Source organism: Rhinolophus hipposideros (assembly GCF_964194185.1).
Source record: "Rhinolophus hipposideros genome assembly, chromosome: 10".
In the NCBI taxonomy this organism is placed as follows: Eukaryota; Metazoa; Chordata; class Mammalia; order Chiroptera; family Rhinolophidae; genus Rhinolophus; species Rhinolophus hipposideros.
This window is the reverse complement of record NC_138056.1, coordinates 13,019,462-13,040,793: the sequence shown is the minus strand read 5'-3', so window position 1 is coordinate 13,040,793 and position 21,332 is coordinate 13,019,462. Positions and strand designations below refer to the sequence as shown.

Sequence of the window (21,332 nt, the reverse complement as noted above, 5' to 3'; positions counted from 1 at the left end):
CTCAGTGATGCTGACCTGCCTGGTTTTCCCTCCCCTCTAGGCCCATGAGATCTGCTACTCTGTGTTGTGTCTCTTCTCGTATGTGGCTGCAGTTCGCAGCAGTGAGGAAGATCTCAGAACCCCCCCCCGGCCCGTCTCTAGCTGATGGAGGAAGGTTACCGCTGCCCCAGCCCGGGGGACGCCCCTTGCCTCTGGCTGTTCCCAAGTGCACAGTGCTGCTATGACGAAGTGGATGATGCGTGTATGTTCTCTACAAGCCCTTTGCCGTGGCTTCATTGGTTCCCAGTTTTGTCTCTCGGTGTGTCTTAGTGTGTCCATCACAGGGCTGAGCTTGTCTCCTCCACAGTCTCCCTCTTCACTCCCAGAAGCGAGAGAGAGAGAGAGAGAGAGAGAGAGAGAGAGAGAGAGAGAGAGAGAGAGAGAGAGAGAGAGAGAGAGAGAGAGAGAGAGAGAGAGAGAGAGAGAGAGAGAGAGAGAGAGAGAGAGAGAGAGAATGAGAATGTGTGTGTGTGTGTGTTGGACAAGTGGCTTCTAAGAACTCTGAGTATAGGCCAGTGCGAGTCCACTACTGCGTCTCCTTGAGACATTTGTGTTGTGGTTCCTTCTCCTTGGCATTACCACCTTCCAGTGCAGGACTCTGGCTCTCCATCGTCTGTGGTTTGGCACGACTGGGCGCCTGGAGCAGTCCCACTGTGTGGGAAGTGAGGGAAGCTTGAGGCCTGTCTTCCCAGACGAGGTGTGGGCAGGGAGAGGGGCAGCAGAGTGAGTGGCAACCGCCCTGCTTCCTTACTATTTTCTAAGCTGGCAGCTACAGCCCATGGCCTCCACCACTGCGGTGGAGTGGTACAGAGGGGCGCTTTTTGCCGAGCAGCAGTTTCCCTGGTCTGCCTTGCCGTAGGCATGAGAGAGCAGAGTGGCTGGGGACCACTGGCTGCCGTGCCCAGGAACCCGGAGGGGTGGGAAAAGGCCACGTTCAGTATACAAATCTGTCTGCAGGCAGCTTCTCCTGACACTAGGTGCCAGAAGGGAGAGAAGGCCTGGGAGTCGGCAAGAGATGATTGTATATATTTCAGCTCCACATTATTTATAGAAAATGTACAGACGTGCAAATGTGAAATAAATGTCCTTAATTCCCTTTGGGCTCCTGGCATTAAATGGTGCCTCCGCTCAGCCTGAGTAGGAAGGCTGACCTTGGACTCTACAGAAACCTCTGGTCTGAAGGAAGCAGGGAGAAGAGATCATGCCCATCTCGAGCTCTGGCATGCTGAAGCCCCAGCCTCCCCCCACCTGGCCCAGGGGGCTCCTCACCGGCTTCCTGGGCTCCCAGAGAGGCTGTGGGAGGGGGCTTCTTTCAGCCCTGTGGCACCTTAGGGCGGCAAGAGGGTTGCTGTGCTATGAACCGGCCACTAGAGGGAGTAGCCAAACTGGCTTGGACACCTGAGCAGAAATGAATTTAGCAGTGAAGGAAACCAATGCCGGGGTCCCAGCTCCTGTTCATGACCTGTGATCCAGTGCTGTGACTCAGCCAGAGCTCTGGGATCGTGGCCAGGAGTGTCTTGGGTTGGGTAGAACTCTGAGTAGCAACCCTGGGATCAGCCTTTGTGGAGCTTTTTTCAATGCCATGGAAAAGCCTGGCATTCCCTGGGCAGGTAGGACCCTCTGCACTCCATCAGGGCACCTCTGAGACCTGCTGGCTTCCTCTGCCCAAAAAGAAACTGATCAGATTTGGGCTCCCCATGAGGGAAGACAAACAGAGGAGGGCCTGGCCCTTCATCTTCCTGGTTCCCAGTGCTTGTGCTGGGCAGGGTCACTGTCTCTCAGGGGGACACGGGTATGTGTGGGTTGTGGGCCTGGTGCCCAGTGGGACCCCAGAGCAGCCCAGTGCAGAGAACCTTATGGGCAGAGAATCACACTGAGATTCAGTACTGCCCCACATCTGGGCTGCTGTGACCATGGGTCAGCAGGACAAAGCTAGTACTGAGCATGAGAGGCAGAGAGCCTGGGGCTTCTGGCTCTGTTGCTGATACACTCTCCTTCACCACAGCTTCTCAGTTTCCTCATTCGGAGAGTGTACACGGTGGGGAAAGACTGAGGTTCCTTCTAGAATTGTTTTATAAATTTAGGATTCCACTCTGGGCCTTAATTAACTCTTCTGGGAGACGATTACCTGCCTTTAGTTTGCTCTGAAGATAAGTGAATTTCCCTGTGCTTTGTGTGAAAACAAGCACGTTGGACGAGAAGAGTCAGCTCTCTACAACTGCACTAATCTTTTATTGCCCTTACACACTGAGAAAATATGGCAGGCCAGAAAGACCTGTCCGCAGCCATCATTTCCTGAGCCCACTCACTTTTTGCCCGAAAGATCTGAGAGATTCCGATGGGAGTCCCTCCACGCCTGCTCATAACCACACGCCCTGTGGTGCCTCCCCCAGCCTAGCCCCAAGACACACACTTGCACACATGTCCAACAGCAGGAAGGCACCTGGTCCAGCTTCTTTCTAGGCTCCTGGCATGGACTGGCATCCGGTTGCACCTGTGACACAGGTTCCCTTTGAGAGAGTTGGACTGAAATCTTGGTAAGAGCCACCTGGATCCCCATTTCCTGATGGCTGCCCAAGGGCCAGCGTTCAGCCTCTGATTTGATCGGACCCTAGTTGTCTGGGTGCCCTGGAATACATACCTGGCCATCCCGGGGAGCCAGCCTGGTCACTGAGGCACTGCAGGACAGAAGGAGGTGGTGCCACTTGTGTGCTGCACCTCCCAGCACCACATGTGTCCTCCCAGCTGCCTGGAAGGCTGGGGGAGCAGCTCTAGCAGCAGAACCCAGAAGCCAGTACCCGTCTGGACATGGTAGGGTCACTGCTCTTTCAGCCAGAGCTGCTACTTGGATGGCAGAGTCCCAGCCGGTGCCCTGCCTTCTCCACCACCCCGGGCTCTGGCCAGTGGATTCCTCACCTCGCACTTCCAGGCGGCACTCACATTGTGCCTCGCCTTGTAAGTTGGTGGCCTTGCACACATAGACACCCCCGTCGAAGGGGCATGGCTTTCTGATCTCCAAGGTCAACACTCCCTGCTTGCTGAACATGCGGAAGCGGGCATCTCCTCCCAGGTCCAGGCCATTCTTGAACCAGGAAATCTTGGGCTATAAATCGGGACGAGAGGGAGGGAAACTGAGGTTGAAAGGGGACCTAGCAGGAATGTAGGGAGACTGGCATTTGTGTTTCTACTCCGGAGCTCTCATTGGAGCCCCAAACTATACCCAAGGCTGGGAACAGCACAGGAGCCAACTGACAGTGCCGAGGCCCTGCTCACGGAGAGGAAACTGGCCCTGATACCCAGGGGTGGAGAGTAAGCAGGCGCACAGACAGGCAGAGGACTGCTCGAGGTTGGAGTCTCCGAGCCCTGCCTCCTGCGTTTGCCTGGACCTGGGCCCGAAGTTCCTTACCTTGGGGCTACCCCGGACGGCACAGCAGAGGGTAGCATTGTAGCCGGCAATGACTGAGCGGTTCACCAGGGGGTGGGTGAAGCTTGGGGCCTCGGAGAAGTCCAGGGCCTTGTAGTTGGGTGGCTCGTATGTGATGCCTGTTGGTAATAGGACTTTGTACCAAGAGGGCCACACCAGGCCAGGCTCCCCTGCCTGCTCCCGCTGCCTCCCTGCCCCAGCTTCCCCGGGGTGGGAGTAAGGGTACAGCACCTGGTCTGGGGATGAAGACAGGCTCCTTGGTGGTGGCGGCTTTGTCACTGGGCCCCACCATGTTATGGCTGAAGACCCGGAAGTAGTAGCCATTGCCAATGATGAGCTCGGACACCACACAGTGGGTGCGGCGGTAATGCTCCAAGACAGTGAACCACTCCTGTGGGTGTGGAGAAAAGGGAGGGGTCGCTGGGGGCAGGTCCTACTTCCTGCCAGGGGCCTCTCTCGGGCACCACAACTGTAGAGGGAACCGGATCAGAGAAGAAAGATGAGAGGAAAGCCCATTCTAAGGGCAGGGGAGGGGCAGCTGGAGTCTCGGTCTGCCTGGCCCTAGGGAGGGTGTATGTGGGGGACCCAGGACCCCAGGCTCACCATGGTCTTCTGGTCAGCTTTCTGTACCGTGTAACCACAGATCTCCGTGTTGCCGTCATCTTGGGGCGGCTTCCACTCCAGAGCCACATTGAAACCCCATGCCTCTGTGACCCGAATATCCTGGGGAGGACTTGGCTTGTCTACAGGAGACAGACCCAGGTGGAACACCACACCTAATGCTGCCTGAGCAACAGCAGGGCTCTCTAGGATTAAGGGGCCCCATCACCTGTGCCAGCCTGAACCTGACCGCCATCTTTTGCAGGACTCTGGGCATTCCAGAGGAGGGGGGGCCCCAGGACCGGAAGATGTAAAGCTCGGGGGGTGGGGGTGGGGTCCTTGCTGCTGGGCCCTGGCAGCCCAACTCAGGGACAGGAAACAAGCAGGCTCAGAGGGAGGGCCCAGTGCCACGCACCCACAATCTGTAGGACCAGTGTCGCCTTGTCCTCCATGCTCTCAATGCGCAGGGTCACCTGGTAGGTGCCAGAATGGGCACGGCGCGCGGCCCGGATGAACAGGATGGTGTCTGTGGGGCTGTTTCGGATGCTCACCTCCTCTCCTGCCAGTAGCTGCCCCTCTTTGGTCCAGGTCACCTGAGGCCGGGGCTTGCCCTGTGGGAAGGGACAGCTCACCCCCAAACCTGGCTCCTCCTGAGGGCCGGCCACCACCCCAGCCTCGCACGCCCAGTGAGGTCTCAGAGTCGGGTCAGCCCTGAGACACATCCATCTGCTGGCATGAACAATACGCTGAGGGACAGAGAAGGGGTCAGCCCTACCTGGAAAGGAATGAGGAGGTTCACAGGCTCCCCAACCTTTTTCTGGATGGTCTGGCGTAGGTGCCTGGGCAGCTGGAGCCGTGGCCGCTCTGTGGGTTCAGAGTGGGCGGTTCAGTGAGGACCAGCCATAGCCCAAGGCCTGAGGAGCACCACAGCTCCATTCTCTCGAGGCAGGGCCCAGAGAGCTGCAGCAAAGAAAAATGCTGCTTCCTGGGTCCTCTCCTCCTTTCGCTCCCCCTAGTCCTAGCCTCAAATGGCTCACAAGGCTCCCGCTTCCACCTAAGCCTCACCACACCACTACAAGAGGCAGGGATCAGAGAGGGTGAGCAACTTGTTTGAGGTCACACAGGCCAGGACACAAATCTAGGCTTTTGGACCCTATGTCCCATGCTGTTTCAACCCCACTTCACTGCCTCTTTCCCCTTTGAGAATCAATCCTTTGTTGGGAATAGAGAAATGGGAAGTGGATCCCAGATGGGCCAACGGGACCCCGAGTGGCCTCACTGCTCAGTCCTGAGCACATGACAATACCTATCTGTTGGAGCTGAGAGACTCCAAGAACAGAGCTGGAAGACGATGGTATAAGGACCTACATTTGCCCTGTTCCAGACTGGGGCGGATGTGGAAAACCAAGAGGACACTTTCTGTACAGGTCTGCCCTGGGTCTGGGGCATGGATAAAGGCTCAGACCTCTCCTGTCCCTGCTCAGTGTTTAGCCCCTCCCACTAGTAGGGTCTCACTGACTATCCCCACCTCCACTGGCACCAAGGGTCAGGGTATCCGTGGCAGGTCTTACAGCAGCACAAGGGGCACTCACGTAGTATCTCCTGCACAGTCACGGGCTCCTTGGTGGTGATGGGGGCTCCAGGCCCTGCCACATTGTGCGCTCGCACCCGGAAAAGCAGCCGGGCCCCTGTGGGCAGGTCCTTCACCAGCATTGATGTGCGCTCTGTCAGCCCCTGAAGGGCAGGCACCCACTCTGAGCCTGAGGGTGGGAGTGGGGAGGAAGACCACAGGCGGTGTCAACACCGACACCCCACCCTGCTGCCCACCCTCTGGTGGTTGTCTGAGGCCTCCACGGCAGACAGGGCCCAGCAGGCTGACAGGTGCCTGGCCTGGGGGACAGTGCAGAGAAGGGTGCTGGCTGCGGGCCCAGGACTGGGCAGGGGACACTCACTGCCCTCCTGGCAGTACTCCACACTGTAGCCATCCAGGCCTCCAGCTCCCTCACGCTCCGGGGGCCGCCACTTGAGGGAGACAGTGGTGTCGGAGACATCCTCGACTGCCAGGTGGGTGGGCTCGCTGGGGGGGCCTGAGCAGAGGGGAGATCAGAAAGGGGCCTGTGTCACATGGGGGGCTTCCCCTTAGGCTGGCTTTCAGATATTTCAGCTCCATTAAGACACATGTCTCTAGATAGGCTTAAAAGCAAACAATGACAAAAGAAGTCTGTAAATAGGAAAAAATACCCAAGGAACACAAAAGAGCTTAGAAGGAGCCACTTCTGTCAGACAGCGTAGAACACACTCTAATGTAATTTAAGGAAAAACTAGCCTGAAACCTGGGAGTTTCCTGGAGCTGTATAATTAGGTGAGTTAACTAAAAGCTGAACCAACTGCAAGGCAGGCCCTAAAGAGACAGGCCTGGAGCCTTCTCCCCCACAGGCACCCCTTCCTGCCATCTCCCCAAGCTGCGCCCCTCCCTGGGCTGGAGCAGGTGCCGGCCTCGGCCTCAGCTGCCCCGCAGGCTCACGCATCCTGGTAGAGACAGCTGTCCTTGAGAAACTGCCATACCTTCAGCATCTGCTCTACCCTCTCAACCCCCATTATACACATGAGGAAACAGGCTTCAGGGAGACGATGGCTGCAGAGGGCCCTCCTGGGGACGATGGAGCTGGCTCTGCAAACCAGTCTCCAGCTCCTTCCTGGCCCAGCGCCCTTTCCACAGAGAGATGTCCCTCGGGCCCTCAGGCACCCACGACCCTCACCCTGTCCCATGTGTGGCAAGTCCTGGTTGAAGGGAGTGTGGAACAGGGGACAATTAACTTTTATTCAATGCTTGCTGTATGCCAGATACTTTGTCTGCATGATCTCATTTCATCCTAACAACAGTTCTATGAAATAAGTATTGTCATTACTCCCATTTTTATAGATGTAAAAAGTGATGAACCCAGGGTCAGAGTGGGTCTCAGCACCAACCCCTCCCCGCTGGGTGACCTTGAGCAAGTCATTTAACTGCTCAGAGCCTCCCTTTCTTCATCTGTGAAATGAAGAGGAGTAAAGACCAGCGATGTAAGTGCCAAGTGTGGCGGCCGCCTACATAGAGCAGCTGCTAGGACTCGGTTCCTTGACAAAGGATGGCGTGGGGCAGCGTCAGGCCGGGTCGGCTCACCGACAGGCATGAAGGGCTGGGAGGCAGGGCTGGGCCTGGACATGCCGATGGCGTTGACTGCGTAGACGCGCATCTCGTAAACCACGCCCTCGATCATGCGCCGGGCCTCGTGGCTCAGCTCCCGCAGCAGGTCGAAGTTCAGCCTCATCCACCGGTAGCTTTTCTTTTTCTTGCGCTCCAGGATGTAGCCTGAGCAAGGGAGGCCGGAGCTCTGGTCAGGGGCCCAGCAACCCACGCACGACCTGTCCTGGGCTCGGCCCCGGTGCGCCCCACTCACCGAGGATTGGCTGCCCCCCGTCATAGGCCGGTGGCTCCCACTGCACCGTGCAGGAGTCCTCGCCCACGTTACTGATCTTGGGGGCCGCAGGGGCATCTGGCACATCTGGAGGGAGTGGACCCGCACATCAGCCCTGCCAGGGCTCAGGGTCAGCGTTGTTCGTCCCCTCACCACCCCAACCAACAGCTACAGGCAGCCCCCCGTCACCCCCTGAGCCAAAGCGACCTTTCTAGAATGCAGTTCTATTCATGTCTCCAGCCTACAATCAAACGTGTATGGCTCTCCACTGCCGATAGTCACCCATGTCCTAGTCCCAATCCTGTCCATGGGTCTCAGAGCATGCCCCTTGATGTTTGTTGAGTGACTAAATGAGTGAGTGGAAGGGCCCTCCCTGCTTGCCCCTCTGTCTTCCCCGCCTGGAAGGCTGGCGGGCCTCACCGATGACCTTGACTGTCAGGTTGACCTGGTCCTCGCCCACGGGGTTCTTCACCGTGACAGTGTAGATGCCCTCATCTTCCTTCTCTGCCCCCTCGACAGTGAAGATGCTTCGGTCCTTGGTGGTCTCTACTCGGACCCGGCCCTCAGTCTCACACAGCAGCTGGGGAGAGGGGATTTGGGGTGAAGGGCCCAGGTTGAACCCCAGAGGCTTCTGCAGCCTCTGGAATGGCCAACAGCACCGAAATGGGAAAGGAGCTCACAGCAGGGTTCACGGGGGAGATACAACCTGAGTGAGACCTGCATCCATGTGAGAACCTTGTTCAGATACCTTTTCTGAACACCTGCCATGGGCAAGGCCTCAGGGCAAGGGTCTCTGGCTCTAGCTCTACCTTTGTCATGGAACTTTAGGCAATCACTTATCCTGTGTGTGTGTCCATTTCTCTATCTGCCAAATGAGAATAACATGACCTCCCAGAGCTCCTGTGAGGATCCCACAAAGAACTCAGCTGGGTAGAGCAACCAACAATGGAAGGAGGAGGAAAAGATGAGCTGAGTGGCGCTCCCGCAGCTACTCTTGCTGAAAAGTGCCAGGGAAACCTCCCCACCCCCTAGTTGGGAGGAAGCATGAAGTAATAGTTGACTCAGAAAGACGGGAGCCAGGAAGTGACCAGTCAGGAGGGCTGGCTTCCTGGAGACCCTGCCTGGGACAGCAGCACAACTGGCCAGATGTGGTACCTTCAGCCTCGTCCCACCATCAGCCTCACTCACCTTCTTGTCAAACACCCACTCATCACCGGTGCCTGCATCCCCTGGGGCATCGGGGGCTGGCCCAGCAGGGACCTTTTTCCCCTGGGAACAGAGGGAGAAGGAAGGAGGGGGAAGGGAGCTGACTCAGCCAGGAGGGAATCCCTGCCCAGCGGCCTCCCTCGGCCTCTCTTTGCCCGGCCCCCTACCTCTGCCCACCTTGCTCGCCTCGCTGCCAGGTGAGCCCTTGTACTCCCAATCAGTGGCCAGCTGTGGGGTGTGCACATGTGGGGTGGGCAGCAGGTCCCAGCACTCATTGGTCCCAACCACCCATTTTATAGACGGGGACCCACAATACCTGTGTGACGGTCTTCTGCCAGATCACAGTGGGAGCAGGGTCCCCGGAGATAGGGACGTCCAGGCGCAGCTTGTTCCCAGCCACAACCACGATGGTATCCGTTGTGCGGCCTGGGCAGTCCAGGTGGATCTTGGGAGGTTCTGGGGGGCAGATTGCTTAGGTCAGAAAAAGGGGAAGGGCCCAAGGTTCACGAAATGGGGGGAAACTGGAACACATGCTCCAGTTTTGTTTTGTTTTTAATCAGTTTGATTGAGGTATAATTTACACACAATAAGATGCCAAGATTCGAGCGTGCAGTTTGATGAATTTTGACAAATGTATATACTGGTGTAACTACCACCCGGTCAGGATCTAGAACATTCCCTTATCCCAGGAAGTTCCCGGGGAGGTTTGTAACATCAGGTCACCTAGTATAACATTTTTCAAACTGTTTTGGGGAGACTATCAATGTCCTGCCAGTAAAACAAACAAACAAACAAATTCCCAAGGCCAAATAATTTAGGAAAACCCTGAATTAAAGAAAATAAAGCACATTTCTTTACTGCAGGATTTTTCAGAGCCTTGGACATGCCAGTGTACCTTCTGAATTACCTAGAGGTAAGGCAAGTATTCAGTGCTTCCAAAACTTATTTCACCATGGAACCCCTTTTAAAATAGTCTCTTATACTAAGTGAACCCAGTTTGTAAAGCTCTGACCTAGAGCATGCCTCAGCCTGAATTGTTCTCCTGAAGTAAGGATTCTAAAATGCCTGACTAAAGCTTAATCTAAAAGTAGGAGAGATACTTCCAAAAGCAGAAAAGATTTAATAACGAAATCTCACAGCTCACGCACCGCACTGTCAAATCTTCTCACCACCCTACAGAGGAGGCACTACCAGGATCCCCATCTTAGAGATGAGGAAACTGAGGCTCAGATGGTCCTGATTGGCAGAGCTAGGGCTGGGTCTCAGGGTGCCTCGCCCAGATCCTTGCTCTTCCCTCTGCCTGTGAGTGGAAGGGATACATGGGGGGTGGGTGCAGGGAGGTGGCACCCGGGGGCCCTGAGACTCACCCTGCCTGGGCACGAAGTCAATCTTGACCTCTGCAAGAGAAGGAAGAGCAGGTGGTACCAGGGAAAAGGCAGGGCCCAGCTACAGGGGCCCCACCCCAACCTGGGCACCAGCTCACCCATGAAGTGGAGCTTGGCAGACAGGTTGCAGGCGAAGCCCTCAGGTACAAAGCTGTAGTCAGCCTCGTCCGCAGGTGTGACGTCGTCAATGGTCAGTTTATGGACCCTGCAGGGTAGCGGTGGCTCAGAGTGCCCCACTAGGCCACAGCTATAGCCTCACCGGACACCCTAGCCAGGGATCCAGGGGGCCCTTGCCCCATCCTGGCTCACTGATGTTCTGGTGTTTTAAGTGCTTGCTTTCTTTATTTTTGAATTTCCAGCTTCCTCCCGTTTTCAGAGGTAGGCAGTACAGAAGTATCCCCTTGGCTGGGCCCTTGGAGACTGGGCAGGGGCTGGTCTCACTAATCTCCATGACCTTGGGCCCAGCACGGGCCAGCCCAGATGCTCGGCGCATGAGTAAGAGAGTGGGAGAGAGTAAGGGCCCTGGCCAGAGCCGGCCTCCCTGTGGCCTCCTGCCCTGCCCTGGTCACCAGCTGGAGGGAGGAGGCGGGGGCTGTGAGCCTTGTCTGACTCCCTCACTGCTCCTTCTCGGTCTCTGATGGACTGTCCTCTGTGTGCCTTCTGTCTCTCCATAGCTTTCTGTCTCTCTGCCTGTCTGTCTCTCTTTACATATCTCTTTTTCTTTCTTTCTATGTCAATCTCTGTCCTCTGTGTGTGTGTCTATCTCTTTTTGTCCATCTCTGTCCATTTCTGTCTGTCTCTATCTCGCTGTTTCTCTGTCTCCGTCTTTCTCAGCTTCTCCCTGTCTGTGTCTCTATCTCAGCCTCTGTCTCTTTCTGTGTGTGTGTCTGTCTCTCTGTTTGTCTCAGTCTGTGCCTGTCCCATCCACCTGCCCTCCTCTAAGCCCCGCACACTCACCGCCCGATGTGGGACACCTTTATTCGGCTGTCGGGCACCAGCTCCTTTCCATTCTTCAGCCACACGCCCCGCACATTCTCGTCTGACACCTCGCACTTGAACACGGCCTGGTCCTTTGCACTCACTGTCAAGTCCGCGATGCTCTGGTACACCTCCAGCTTTTTCTCTGGGGGGCAGGGCACAGCCAGTGAGCTGGGCAGGGTGTGTGTGGGTGTGGGCCTGAATCCCTGTGGAGATCACGTGGGCATGTGAAAACGTGTGTGCATGTGTGTGTGACTCGTGTATGCATGTGGTGGTGCAGTGTATACAAAGAACCTGAAGTGTGTGTGGTAGGGGTGATGCTGACGAGGCCCACCTGACCTTCCCAATACCCTCTGAGGTGGCCACCACGGCGGCCCCATTTTACAGATGGGCAAGGTGAGGGTCAGGGTGTCAAAGTCACTTGCCCAAGGTCATACAGGCCTCTATCCTGGGTTTGCCTGATTCCTGTACAGGCCTGGCGTTGAGTGGTCCCAAGGCCCTGAGGCCTCGTGTGCTCTCTGCACCTGTCCCCATGGGCCTCACCCTGGACAATGAGCTCAGCCAGCGACTGGCCCCCACTGGTGCGCAGTGCATAGTGTCCAGCATCTTCCAGCGTCGCCTCGTTGATGATCAAGTGATGTCTATGGCCGTCCTTCTTGAACCGGTATTTGAAGGTCTCCTCCCGGGTCAGTTCTACCCCATCCTTCAGCCTGGCCGGTGGGTGGGCAGCAAGTGCTGAGGCCTCCTCTGGAGATGCCCGCAGGCCTCCCATCCACATCCCATGCCCTATGCTCCGGCACTCACCATTTGACCTGGGCGCCCTCCTCAGAGACCTCACACTCAAACTCCACCCGCTGCCCCACCATCACCAGCTGGTCCTCCAGGGGCCGCATGATCAGCACAGGGGGCTCTGTCAAGGCAGGGAAAGTGTGACAGACAGGCCCTTCCATGGCCCTCCTGTCCCAGGGTCCCGGGCTCCCAGGGTCCCGGGCCCACCTTTGACAAAGAGTTCAGTGCTGCACTTCTCACCGCCCACCACGCACTGGTAGGCCGCGTCATCTGCCAGAGAGCACTGGCTGATGGTCAGTGTGCGCTTGGCGCCATTGGACTCGAAGATATACCTGGCATGGGCCATGGAGGAGTGGTAGAAGAGCTCAGGTGACCCCTTCACCCCTCCCCTCATCGGCAACCCTGTGCCCCCATCCCAGGCCTTCCAGGAGGTGGGTCTTACTTGCTGTGGAACAGAATGGGCCATTGGAACATCCCCGATGGGAGGAAGTGAGACCGAGAGAAAAAGAGCGAGGAACAGAGATGGGCAGAAACACAAAGATGACAAATTAGACCCAGAGGGAGAAATGGGGGAAGATAGGGAGACAGGTACCAAGACAGAGGCAGAGAACATGGGTAGAGAGAGAGGCAGGGAGAGCAGGGCTGGGAGCAGCGCTCTCCCCTGAGGGCCTCCCCCCTGCCCTCACCCTCAGCCTCCCAGAACCTGCTCCCTGCCCCTGGCCCCACCTGCCGCTCATCTGGATCTCCTGTCCATTCTTCAGCCACTTGACCTCAGCGTCGGGGTCTGCCAGCTCCACTGTCAGCCGGATCTTGTGGCCCTTGCTCACCTGGTAGGCCGGCTGCAGCTTCTTCTGAAAGGCTGAGCGCCACCTCTGAGCCCTCACCACCTGCCGCCCCGCCCCTCCCCCGGGGCTGGCCCAGGCGCAGAAGGCTCACAGCCCACTGCGACTGAGGCAGGGGCCCAGGTCCCGCCTCCCCCTTTCTCTCTCTGGGTCTCCACTGTGACTCTGTTTCTTTATCTCTGTCCGTTCTACTGTCTGTTGCCTCTTTGTCCCTCTCTTTGTCTTCCTGTCTTCCTTGGGGTCCTCTTTACCTGCTAAGCTCAGGGATAGGGTTAGGGGCTTCCCACACGACCAAAGCTTGTCAGGAGAACAGGGGACGGGACTGATAGACCTTGTCTACCTCTGGAATCTGTTTTAAGAGCAACCCCGGTTTTGGTGCTTCTACCAGGTACCCCTGCTAGTGGGCAGGCAAGGCCCCTGCTTTCCAGGCTAACTTTCTAGGGGGCTGATATCACCCTGCCGACACCTTGTAGGGAAGCACTAGCCTGAACCCTCTCCTCCCACCTGCCTTAGGGAGATGGGGGCTAGCCCTTGTCTGCCTGTTTTGTTTCCTTCTCTTTGCCTGTCAGGAAAATTAATCAGGCTAGCCTTTTCCAGCTGTGGGTCTTTAGCCAAAACTGGCTCTTTCCCTTTTTCTTGGGTGTAGGGAGGGTTAAGCAGGCTTCCTTTCTTTCCCAGGGCCGTGGGAGAAGAATCACCTGGGTTTTACTCGGGTGAGGAGGGCTAACCTGTGCTAAGTCCTTTTCCTCCAGATGTCTCTGGGCTACCCTTTGCCCTTCTCACTTTCTGGGTGGAAACGGGCTCACCTGGCACTCCTGATTGTTTTCCACTCTCCTTTCCCAGGCTAAGCTGGACTCTTTCTCCATGTGTGCGCGCGCGCCCGCGGTGGGATGACTAACTTTTGCGTGGAGCGGGAGCGCTAACCTGTGCTCTTCCTCTCGTCGCGCTTCATGCCCTTGAGCCTCTTGAGCATGCCGCGCAGGTCGGTGACGCCGTGCTGGAAGGCGATGCGCTCGTACTCGGATGCGGGCGCCTGCCGCAGGATCTCCCACACGTCCTCCTCCGCCGGTGTCTCCAGCTTCGAGTCCCTGTATCCCACAGTCCACGCGGGCAGGCCTCAGGGGATACCCCGTGGCCAGGGGCAGGATTGCAGCACCCCCTCCCCTGGGGTGGGGCTTCCTGGGGCCAAGACCAAGGAGCTGAGCCGCCTGGGTCCCGGGCCAGTTCCGAGGTCCAGGGGCCTTAAGGCTCAGTATGGGGCTGGGGCTAGCGAGGGGGTCTTGAGGGAAGTAGGGGTGACCACGGGGTGCTGGGCTTCACCGGGCACTCACCGCTGGGTCCGGAAACTGCTGCTCCAGGTGGGGCAGAAAGGCGGGGGACACATTAGAGGTGGGCCACCTCCCCAAAAAGACATGGGGTGGAAGCCCCCGGCCTCCCCTCCTGCCCCCCGCCCCCCCTCCCGCCCTCCCCCCTCCGCCCCCCACCCTCCCCCCCGCCCCCCTCCGCCCCCCCTCCGCCCCCCCCCGCCCCCTGCCCCCCGCCCTCCCCCCTGCCCCCCCCTCCGCCCCACCCCGCCCCCCGCCCCCCGCCCTCCGCCTGCACTCACGCCCCTCCATTTCACCTCGTTTATCCCTCCTGAGCCCTGGCAGGTGGGCCTCGGGAGAACCCAAGGCTCAGAGACTTGCCCTAGTTCTGGGGGTCCCAGGTCTGTCTGATTACCAGCCCCATCCATCTGTTACCAACCACGGCAAGGACAGGTACGGGGTTCCCCCAGCGCCCTGTGCCCCAAAGCACCTAACCCCAGTGCTTACTCTCTGGACCACAGCAGCATGGGCGGAGGTAATGCAGGGTCCAGGAGAGAGAGGGAGAGAACACAGAGGACATGAGTCAGTTGGGCTGAGCTGGGTGGGCAATTTTTGTGAGCCTGGGACCCTCTCCCAACTTCTTCTGGGTCCCCGGAGCCTATTGAGGTGAGCTATCCCAGACTCAAGTGTGGGGTAGTGGTGGGGGTGCTGTGAGGGTGCTAGTTCACAGGACATAACATCTGCAGAGGCCTCTGACTCTTCCCAACACCAGGATCGTCCCATTTGACTGACAAGGAAATCGTCTCAAAGAGGTGTGGTGACCTGCTCAGGGCCACACAGCTGGGCAACCTCAGTGCCAGGATTTGAAACAGGGCCTCACCACCTGCCCCGGGAGCTGCTGCTCTAGGGCTCACCTCTTCTTCAGCAGCGAGCTGAAGTCCAGAATCCCGGAGTCCTCATTGCTGTCACTATGGAAAGGGACCCCCAGTGAGGCCACAGTGGAGCTGACTAGTAGGGGCTTGGGAGTGGGGGTGGGGGGGATAGAGTATGAGGAAGGGACACTGGCCAGCTGGGGGATCCCTGCCCATCTCAGGCCCCCAGGGTCTGTGTATGGGGCAGGTAGGGCCAGGGGAGGGGTACCTGATCCGACGACCACCTCCAGCCAAGCTCCTGTGGGGGTTAGACTCAGTTCCTCATCTGCCCAGGAGAGCTTGCTCCCCCCGGCCATGTCCACAGACTTCAGCCCTGCCTCCCACATCATCCCCAGCCCTGACCCTGAGGCTAGTCTCCCCAAGCCCTGAGGAGAGATGGCCACTCACGTGCGGCGGAAAGCTGATCGGATGTCCAGGTCTCCGGGGCCGATGGCCTCTGGGTTCAAAGAGGAAGATGAGATAGCAAGGGGCTTCAGAGGGGGCCATCCCTGCCTGTGATCTCTGAGTATCACAGACCCGCCCAGCCATGATCCCTTGAGAGTGGGCATCTGCCCCTGGACCCCACATCCTGAGCCTTGCCAGGGTCGAGGTACCAGGGTGGGGGGGTTAGTTTACGGTCTCCAATCCATTAGAGGTGGTTGATCGCTCACTCATCTCTGAACTCACCCTTTATCTGTTCACCTGAGCCAGGGTTTAGACTTGGCTGTCAGCCCACCCCAGCCCTGGAAGCCTCCATGGATTTCTTTCATGCCCCTGCATGAGCAGCACTGGGCATGTGATCAGCAGTTAGTTGTCTGGCCAGGACTAGGCAACCCTCCTCCTTAGTGTTGGGAAATGGAGGCAGGTGTGGGGGACAAGACCCATGAGGACCCCAAGCTCAGGACATGCCAGGGCACCCCCCTCACCGTGGACGGTGAGGTTGAAGTTGCAGCTGTCAAATTTGTCCTTGGTGGACACCTCACAGCGGTAGCCACCAGCAGAGGTGGCTTGGGCATCTGTGATGTGCAGCTCAAACAGGTACACCTGTGGGGGGGAGGGGTCAGAGGAGACAGAGGCCAGAAGACGAGGCCCTTTACCCTGAAGGGAAAGTGGGGGTGACTAATGGCCACCAACATTCCCACCCCTCAGGGTTTAGTTAACCCATACAGTTTTGTGTAAATAGCAAAAGGAGCCCCTTCTCAAGACACATAACTGCACACGGTGGTGATAAAATATTTTATGAATCTGCTGGCTCCAAGGCAAATGGCATTCACTTAAGATGAGGCCCTTTTGTGCAGTGCACAACCACACAACTGAACATGTCAGCCCTGACCTGCCAGAGGGCCTCCTGCCTGGGTCAGGACTGTGGAAGAGTGGGAGGAGCAGAGGCTGGGAGTCAAAGCACAGGTTCTAGGCCTGTCTCTGATGCCCCCAGACCAGCAACAACAGCCTCTCAAGTTTTGGTTTTCTTGTCTGTGTAACGAATTGTTCTGGTTGGCCATTGAGGACATTAGTTGTGATACCCATCCATCCAGGGGCATTATACCCTCACTGGCTGGTGTCCCCATGTTTTACAATATCCCTCAGCTTTCCTGAGCTCCCTGTGTCCCCCCAAGCCTTATTATGCCCCCTTGAGAATATTGTGCCCTCCAAGCTCCCCGTGTCCCACAGGTCCCCTAGCCTCCTCATAACCCTTCTCTGGGTCTCCCCATGTTCCCCGTGTATCCTTGGCTCCCCAAGTTGCTCCCCAGGTTCCCCATGCCCCTTCTTCATACCCTCTGTGTGCCTCCAGTTTCATGGTGCCCCCCAGGGCTCTCCATGTCCCCTTTCCGTGTGCCCCCGACTCCTGTGCCCCGCAGGCCTCACCTTGCTGGCCCGGTCATAGCTGTCATGCAGCTGCAGGTGTTGGCCGACCTTGCTGCTCAGGTCCACCCACTTGCCCTTGAACCACTTCACTACGGGTGGTTTCAGAAGGCTGGCCCCGGCCACACGGGCTGAGAAGGTGATGCTGCCACCTACAAGAGAGACGTGACAGGCTGGGCTTGGGGGGTGCCCTGCTGCCTCCCTCCCCTCCACACCCGTGGCTGCAGCAGTCCCACACTCACCCATGGTCACCTCACCATCCTGTGGCCGCGTTACAAAGAGGCCAATGGGGTCATCAGGGGCACCAGCGCCATCAGGGGCTGCTGAACTTGACCCTGTGAGCAGAGACCTTTGAGACCTGCCCTGGGCGGTGTCCCTCGCCCTCCCTGCCCAGCCCCTCTCACCTTCGGGACTTGGGGAGCCTCCTTCCAGCTCAGTAGCTGAGGCCAGGGCTTCTCCTGGAGCTCCAGGAGCCTCGGCAGAGGCAGGAGCAGGGCTTGGCACAGGCTCCACCTTCTCGGCTGGGATCAGGTGGGGAGTCGTGGAGCAGCTTTTAACCAGAGACCCCTCCTGTCCCTGGTCCCTCCTCAGTCTCTGAAGTCTCATTAAACTCTGCAGTGTGTGCAGAGCTTCATCTGGCCCCTCTCTTTCCTCACGCCCCGCATGACCCCATCTGTCTCCGAAATTCTCTCCTTTCTCCGTCCACCACCTCTGTGAGCTCATGCACTCATCCTCTCCTCTGCCCCCTCTCCTGAGCAGCAGGTCTAGAACCCACTGTCCACAAGGCATCTCACTTGCAGGAAGATGCCAAAGCCCTCCTCTTCTCGCTCCCCAAGACCCTCTCAGAGGCTGAGCCAGGGTGCCAGCCTGCATAACGCCTTCTTGCCCACACAGACCGCCGTCTGTGACCATGTCCCCGTGATTCTGCCCTGACCAGCTCTGAAGACCATCCCTCCTCTCCTTGCCCAGGCTCCGGCCTCGGTCCCCTCCCTCCATGCTCGCAGCTCCCGGGGCTTCCCTGGTGGTGCATAAACCGTAGGCTGTGTGGGTGCCCAGTGAGAGGGCAGGGTCATGCCTTATTCATCTCTGAATTCCCCCCACCTCCACAATGGCTGGGACAGGCCAAAGAGCCACATGGGGCACTCAGAGAGGTCTTGCTGCAGAAAAGGGGGCTTTCCTGGCAGAGGACACAGCCAGGGCAAAGGCAAGAAAGTGGGAAATCACCTCCTATACCCCGGGTGATGGAGAGGTGGCAGGGCTGCCCTGCCCCGAGAAGCTCAAACCTCAGGGAAAATGGACCAGGGTCTTACCTGCTTCTACGACCTTGAGGTCAAACTTGACCTTGGAGGAGCCGGCGATGACTGCGTAAGACCCCTGGTCAGCAGGACCCACATCCCACACCGTCAGCGTGTGCCGTGTGCCCTCTGCTGTCAGGCCAAACTTGTCACTGGCACTGATGTCATTGCCCCCTCGTTGCCAGCGCACCTTCACTCCTGTCCGCTCTGTCTCGGCCTCGAACACGGCAGGGCTGCCTGTGGCCACCTCCACTGACCGTGGCTTCTTGCTGAAGGCTGAGACTGAGGGACCAATGGAGGCTGCAGAGGCCCCGACTTGTCCATATAGCCTCCCCTGCAGCCCCTCTTATTAAATTTGATGATAAGCACTTTAACGCATCACCTCCTTTAATGCTCCGATGTCTCTATGAGGCAGGTGCAGTTACTATGCCCATTTCTCAGATGAGGACACCAAGGCTCAGAGAGGTTAAATGACTTACAAAAATCACACAGCCAGTAGGCGAGAAAGCCTAACCTTCACAAAGGACTTTTGCTACATGCGCCCCTAGATACCCTACCTGGGGAAACCAGTGATGAGCCCAACTCCCCCTTAGCAAGGGACAGGTATTCTGACTGCTTGGTGTGGCTAAATTTGTCCTCCAAGGGCCTCAGGCTGAGAATCAGCAACTGAGATAAAGCTGGCCTGGGAGGGGGCTGGGGGCTGGGGGGGCTGGATCCCTGCCCTGGACAGCCTCTGTAAGGACACAGGCCAGGACTAGGACCCCGTGGTCCTGTGAAAGGCTGTGACTTTCTCTGCCCTTGGCCCGGGCTCAGGGGCCTCTTGACTGTCCTCTCCCAAAGCAGAGTGCATTACGTCAAAGAGGGGCCGTGCCTTGTGTGAGGACAACAGGAGTGCAGTCCTACAAAGCAGAGAATCTCAGAGCTGGAAGGAACCAGCTCAACCCCTCCTTGTATAAGTGGGGAAACTGAGACCCAGAGAAGGGAAGGACTTGCCCAGGAGCATTCAGTGAGCCTGGCTGGAATCTAGATTCAACCCGGGTGCCTGTCTGCAGCGGCCTTTTTCCAAAAGGCAAGCCAGGCCTAACCCTGCTGCAGAAGGAGAGGGGGGTGGGTGTAGGGAAGTCTCCTGTCTCCTGAGAGTGGGGGGATGGCTCTAGGGGCCTCCTGCATTGGCTCTCTCTCCTCTGTGCTCCTGACCCCACTTTATCCTCATTCTCACCAGAAAAATGGGGAGAAAAATCTGAGAGCCAGAAAAAGGCTCAGGAGGACAGTCCCGCTTCAGGAACTTGATTCTAGTCCTGCCCCCACAATGTTGATGCCCCCAGCCCTCTGTGCCCCACACTCTGCCCAACCCCTGGAGCTACCTGGCTTCTTCCCTGGCTCAGGCATCTTGAGAGAAGTCACACCAGGAACGGAGCAGGCCACCCAAAGAGGATCTGAACAGGGACCCGTCCCCACACTATATAAGGGGCCCTCCCCCTTCCAGGCCCTCCTTATCTGCCTCCTTCCCAGCTACCTGCTAAATATAGACAAATTCCACAGAGTGAGGGCTCTTAGGAGAAGGTGGGGCCATGTTGTTCCTGGCTGGCCCCTGTCCCTTCCCCCGCCAGCCCAATATGATGGCTTGTGCCCCCATCCCTCAGTGAACCTGAGGGGTACCCCCACCTCTGTCTATATGTTCATCTGACAGGCAAATTGTGCAATGGGAGTGTGCTGGGCTCATGACCCTGAGGTGGATGGATCAAATACGCATCCTCACTGGGCAGTGTGGGTGATAGTTAAGCGCACAGACCCTGGGGCCTGGCGGCCCTGAGTCCTGGCACTGCCACTCCCTTAATCTCCCAGTGCCTTAGTTTCCTCATCTGTAAAGTGGGGCTGCTGATAGCAACATCCACTTCATAGGATTGTTCCATGAATGAAGTGGGTTTACCAATGACAATGCTAGAGCAGTGCCAGGCATGTAGAAAACGCTGAATGAATGTTTGCTCTTATTATCTGGCCCCTAGTATTGCAGCTCATAGCACCCTGGGCTGGCTTCAGGCTGGGGGACCTTGGGTACATTAGTTCAGGGTCAGGTGGGGAAGGGCAACAGTGAGGGCTAACATCCCCCTAGGGCAAGACCTGGGTGAGTCAGCAGGTGGGGACATGGGAGTAAATCTCTAAAAGGATCCTAAAGTGGAAGACACAAGCAGAGCTGGCTCTTGCCAAAGTCACAAGGATTCACACAAAAATTACTGTCAGAATGGTCTAATCCCCTTATGCCACAACTGTTCCTCTGTGACCTCTGTCCCCTGTGATTGGCCCCCTCCCATCAGGGGCATCAGTTGCTACACAGAAAAAAAGGAAATTACATGTGACACCCTGCCAGCAAGACCCAATATCAGGAAAGGTCATTTGTCCCCAGTGGTCAAATGAGCAATTCTCCCCACAAGCATTGTCCACGTGGTTGAAACTTACCATCCCTTTCACCACCGAAATCCGTTCTTTTCTGCCATTTTAACCACTTTTAAGCCACATCACATTCCCCTGTGCCTTCTTTAAAAGAAGGCACACTGACCCTCTCCCAGGGTTTGGAGACTCGCGTAGGTAGGGAGTGTCACGGTTGGGCTTCCAGGAGCCAGAGCCCTTGGGACGAGGAGGTGTGTGGAGTCTGCCCAATAGCATTGGCCCCAGAGTCTGGGTTCTCTGAGGTCTGCAGGCTGCTTTTGGAAGTTCCCTCACTCCCAGGCTGTCAGCCGACACTTCTTACTACTGGGGAGTCAGGAGCAAGAAGCTTCTAGGCTTTCTGGCTCATCTTTTTCTGTTTCTCCCCTGCTGTGGGCTGGAAGCCAGAGAGCACAAGACACTGGATTTTACCCAAGAGGTTCGCCTGTGTCTAGGGTCCTGCTCATATGGATTCTGTGAGGACACTTTGTGGCCCACTAGAGCTCTGGGGCTTAATTCCTGCTCCCCACCATACTGAACAGGCCCATTCCAGACATGGGCAGCCTCCTACCTCACACTGGCACGGCAGCCCATGTGGGATGGGATCTGGTGTTCCCCTCACCAGCTGTGTGAACTTGGACAAACTACTTGACCTCTACGAGCCTCAGTTTCACAGTCTGTAAAATGGGATGATATTAGACTTCACTTCTCAAGGTTGACATGTAATAAATGGCCAGAAAACCTAGTTTGTTGCCATTATTATCATCATCATTGGGGTCGTAACCTAGAGATTATGAGTTTAAGCCTCATTGAG

The 21,332-nt window shown here is 57.3% G+C and overlaps 2 protein-coding genes across 51 annotated transcripts in view; one reads left to right on the top strand and one right to left on the bottom strand.

Moving 5' to 3' along the window:
• MADD (MAP kinase activating death domain) overlaps positions 1 to 1,137 on the top strand; it is a 37,507-nt gene extending 36,370 nt beyond the window's left edge. For 25 of the 50 annotated variants that reach the window (XM_081062025.1, XM_081062001.1, XM_081062015.1 and 22 more), the window contains one exon: positions 41 to 1,137. In XM_081062025.1, the coding sequence (XP_080918151.1) occupies positions 41 to 145 (105 nt within the window). In that variant the 3' untranslated portion in view covers positions 146 to 1,137. The remainder of the gene's footprint in view (positions 1 to 40) is intronic. The other 25 variants (XM_081062033.1, XM_081062026.1, XM_081062037.1 and 22 more) reach the window with 1 other exon arrangement.
• On the bottom strand, positions 1,046 to 19,526 carry MYBPC3 (myosin binding protein C3). The gene is made up of 33 exons (XM_081062062.1): positions 19,459 to 19,526; positions 18,110 to 18,376; positions 17,204 to 17,320; positions 17,042 to 17,134; positions 16,803 to 16,951; positions 15,863 to 15,980; positions 15,345 to 15,393; positions 15,166 to 15,195; positions 14,940 to 14,993; positions 14,053 to 14,073; positions 13,646 to 13,809; positions 12,606 to 12,738; positions 12,087 to 12,211; positions 11,895 to 12,000; positions 11,634 to 11,800; positions 11,070 to 11,235; positions 10,211 to 10,317; positions 10,095 to 10,124; positions 9,044 to 9,183; positions 8,710 to 8,790; positions 7,942 to 8,101; positions 7,504 to 7,608; positions 7,227 to 7,415; positions 6,016 to 6,150; positions 5,656 to 5,823; positions 4,839 to 4,927; positions 4,479 to 4,674; positions 4,067 to 4,206; positions 3,695 to 3,854; positions 3,446 to 3,582; positions 2,956 to 3,142; positions 2,681 to 2,717; positions 1,046 to 2,533 (listed from the first exon to the last, which is right to left on the bottom strand). The coding sequence occupies exons 1-32, from the start codon at positions 19,481 to 19,483 to the stop codon at positions 2,707 to 2,709; spliced, it is 3,819 nt and encodes a 1,272-aa protein (XP_080918188.1). The 5' UTR covers positions 19,484 to 19,526; the 3' UTR covers positions 1,046 to 2,533; positions 2,681 to 2,706.
• Between the last annotated feature and the right edge of the window lie 1,806 nt (positions 19,527 to 21,332).

What these genes read in the sequence shown, in the direction of transcription:
- MYBPC3 (XM_081062062.1), bottom strand. Translation starts at nt 19,483, where the DNA reads ATGCCTGAGCCAGGGAAGAAGCCAG. An exon ending in GGCTGAGCTCATTGTCCAGG is followed by an intron (nt 11,236 to 11,633) that starts GTGAGGCCCATG and finishes CCTGCCCCCCAG; the next exon opens with AGAAAAAGCTGGAGGTGTAC. An exon ending in CCTGACAGTCAAGGTCATCG is followed by an intron (nt 7,609 to 7,941) that starts GTGAGGCCCGCC and finishes CACTCCCTCCAG; the next exon opens with ATGTGCCAGATGCCCCTGCG.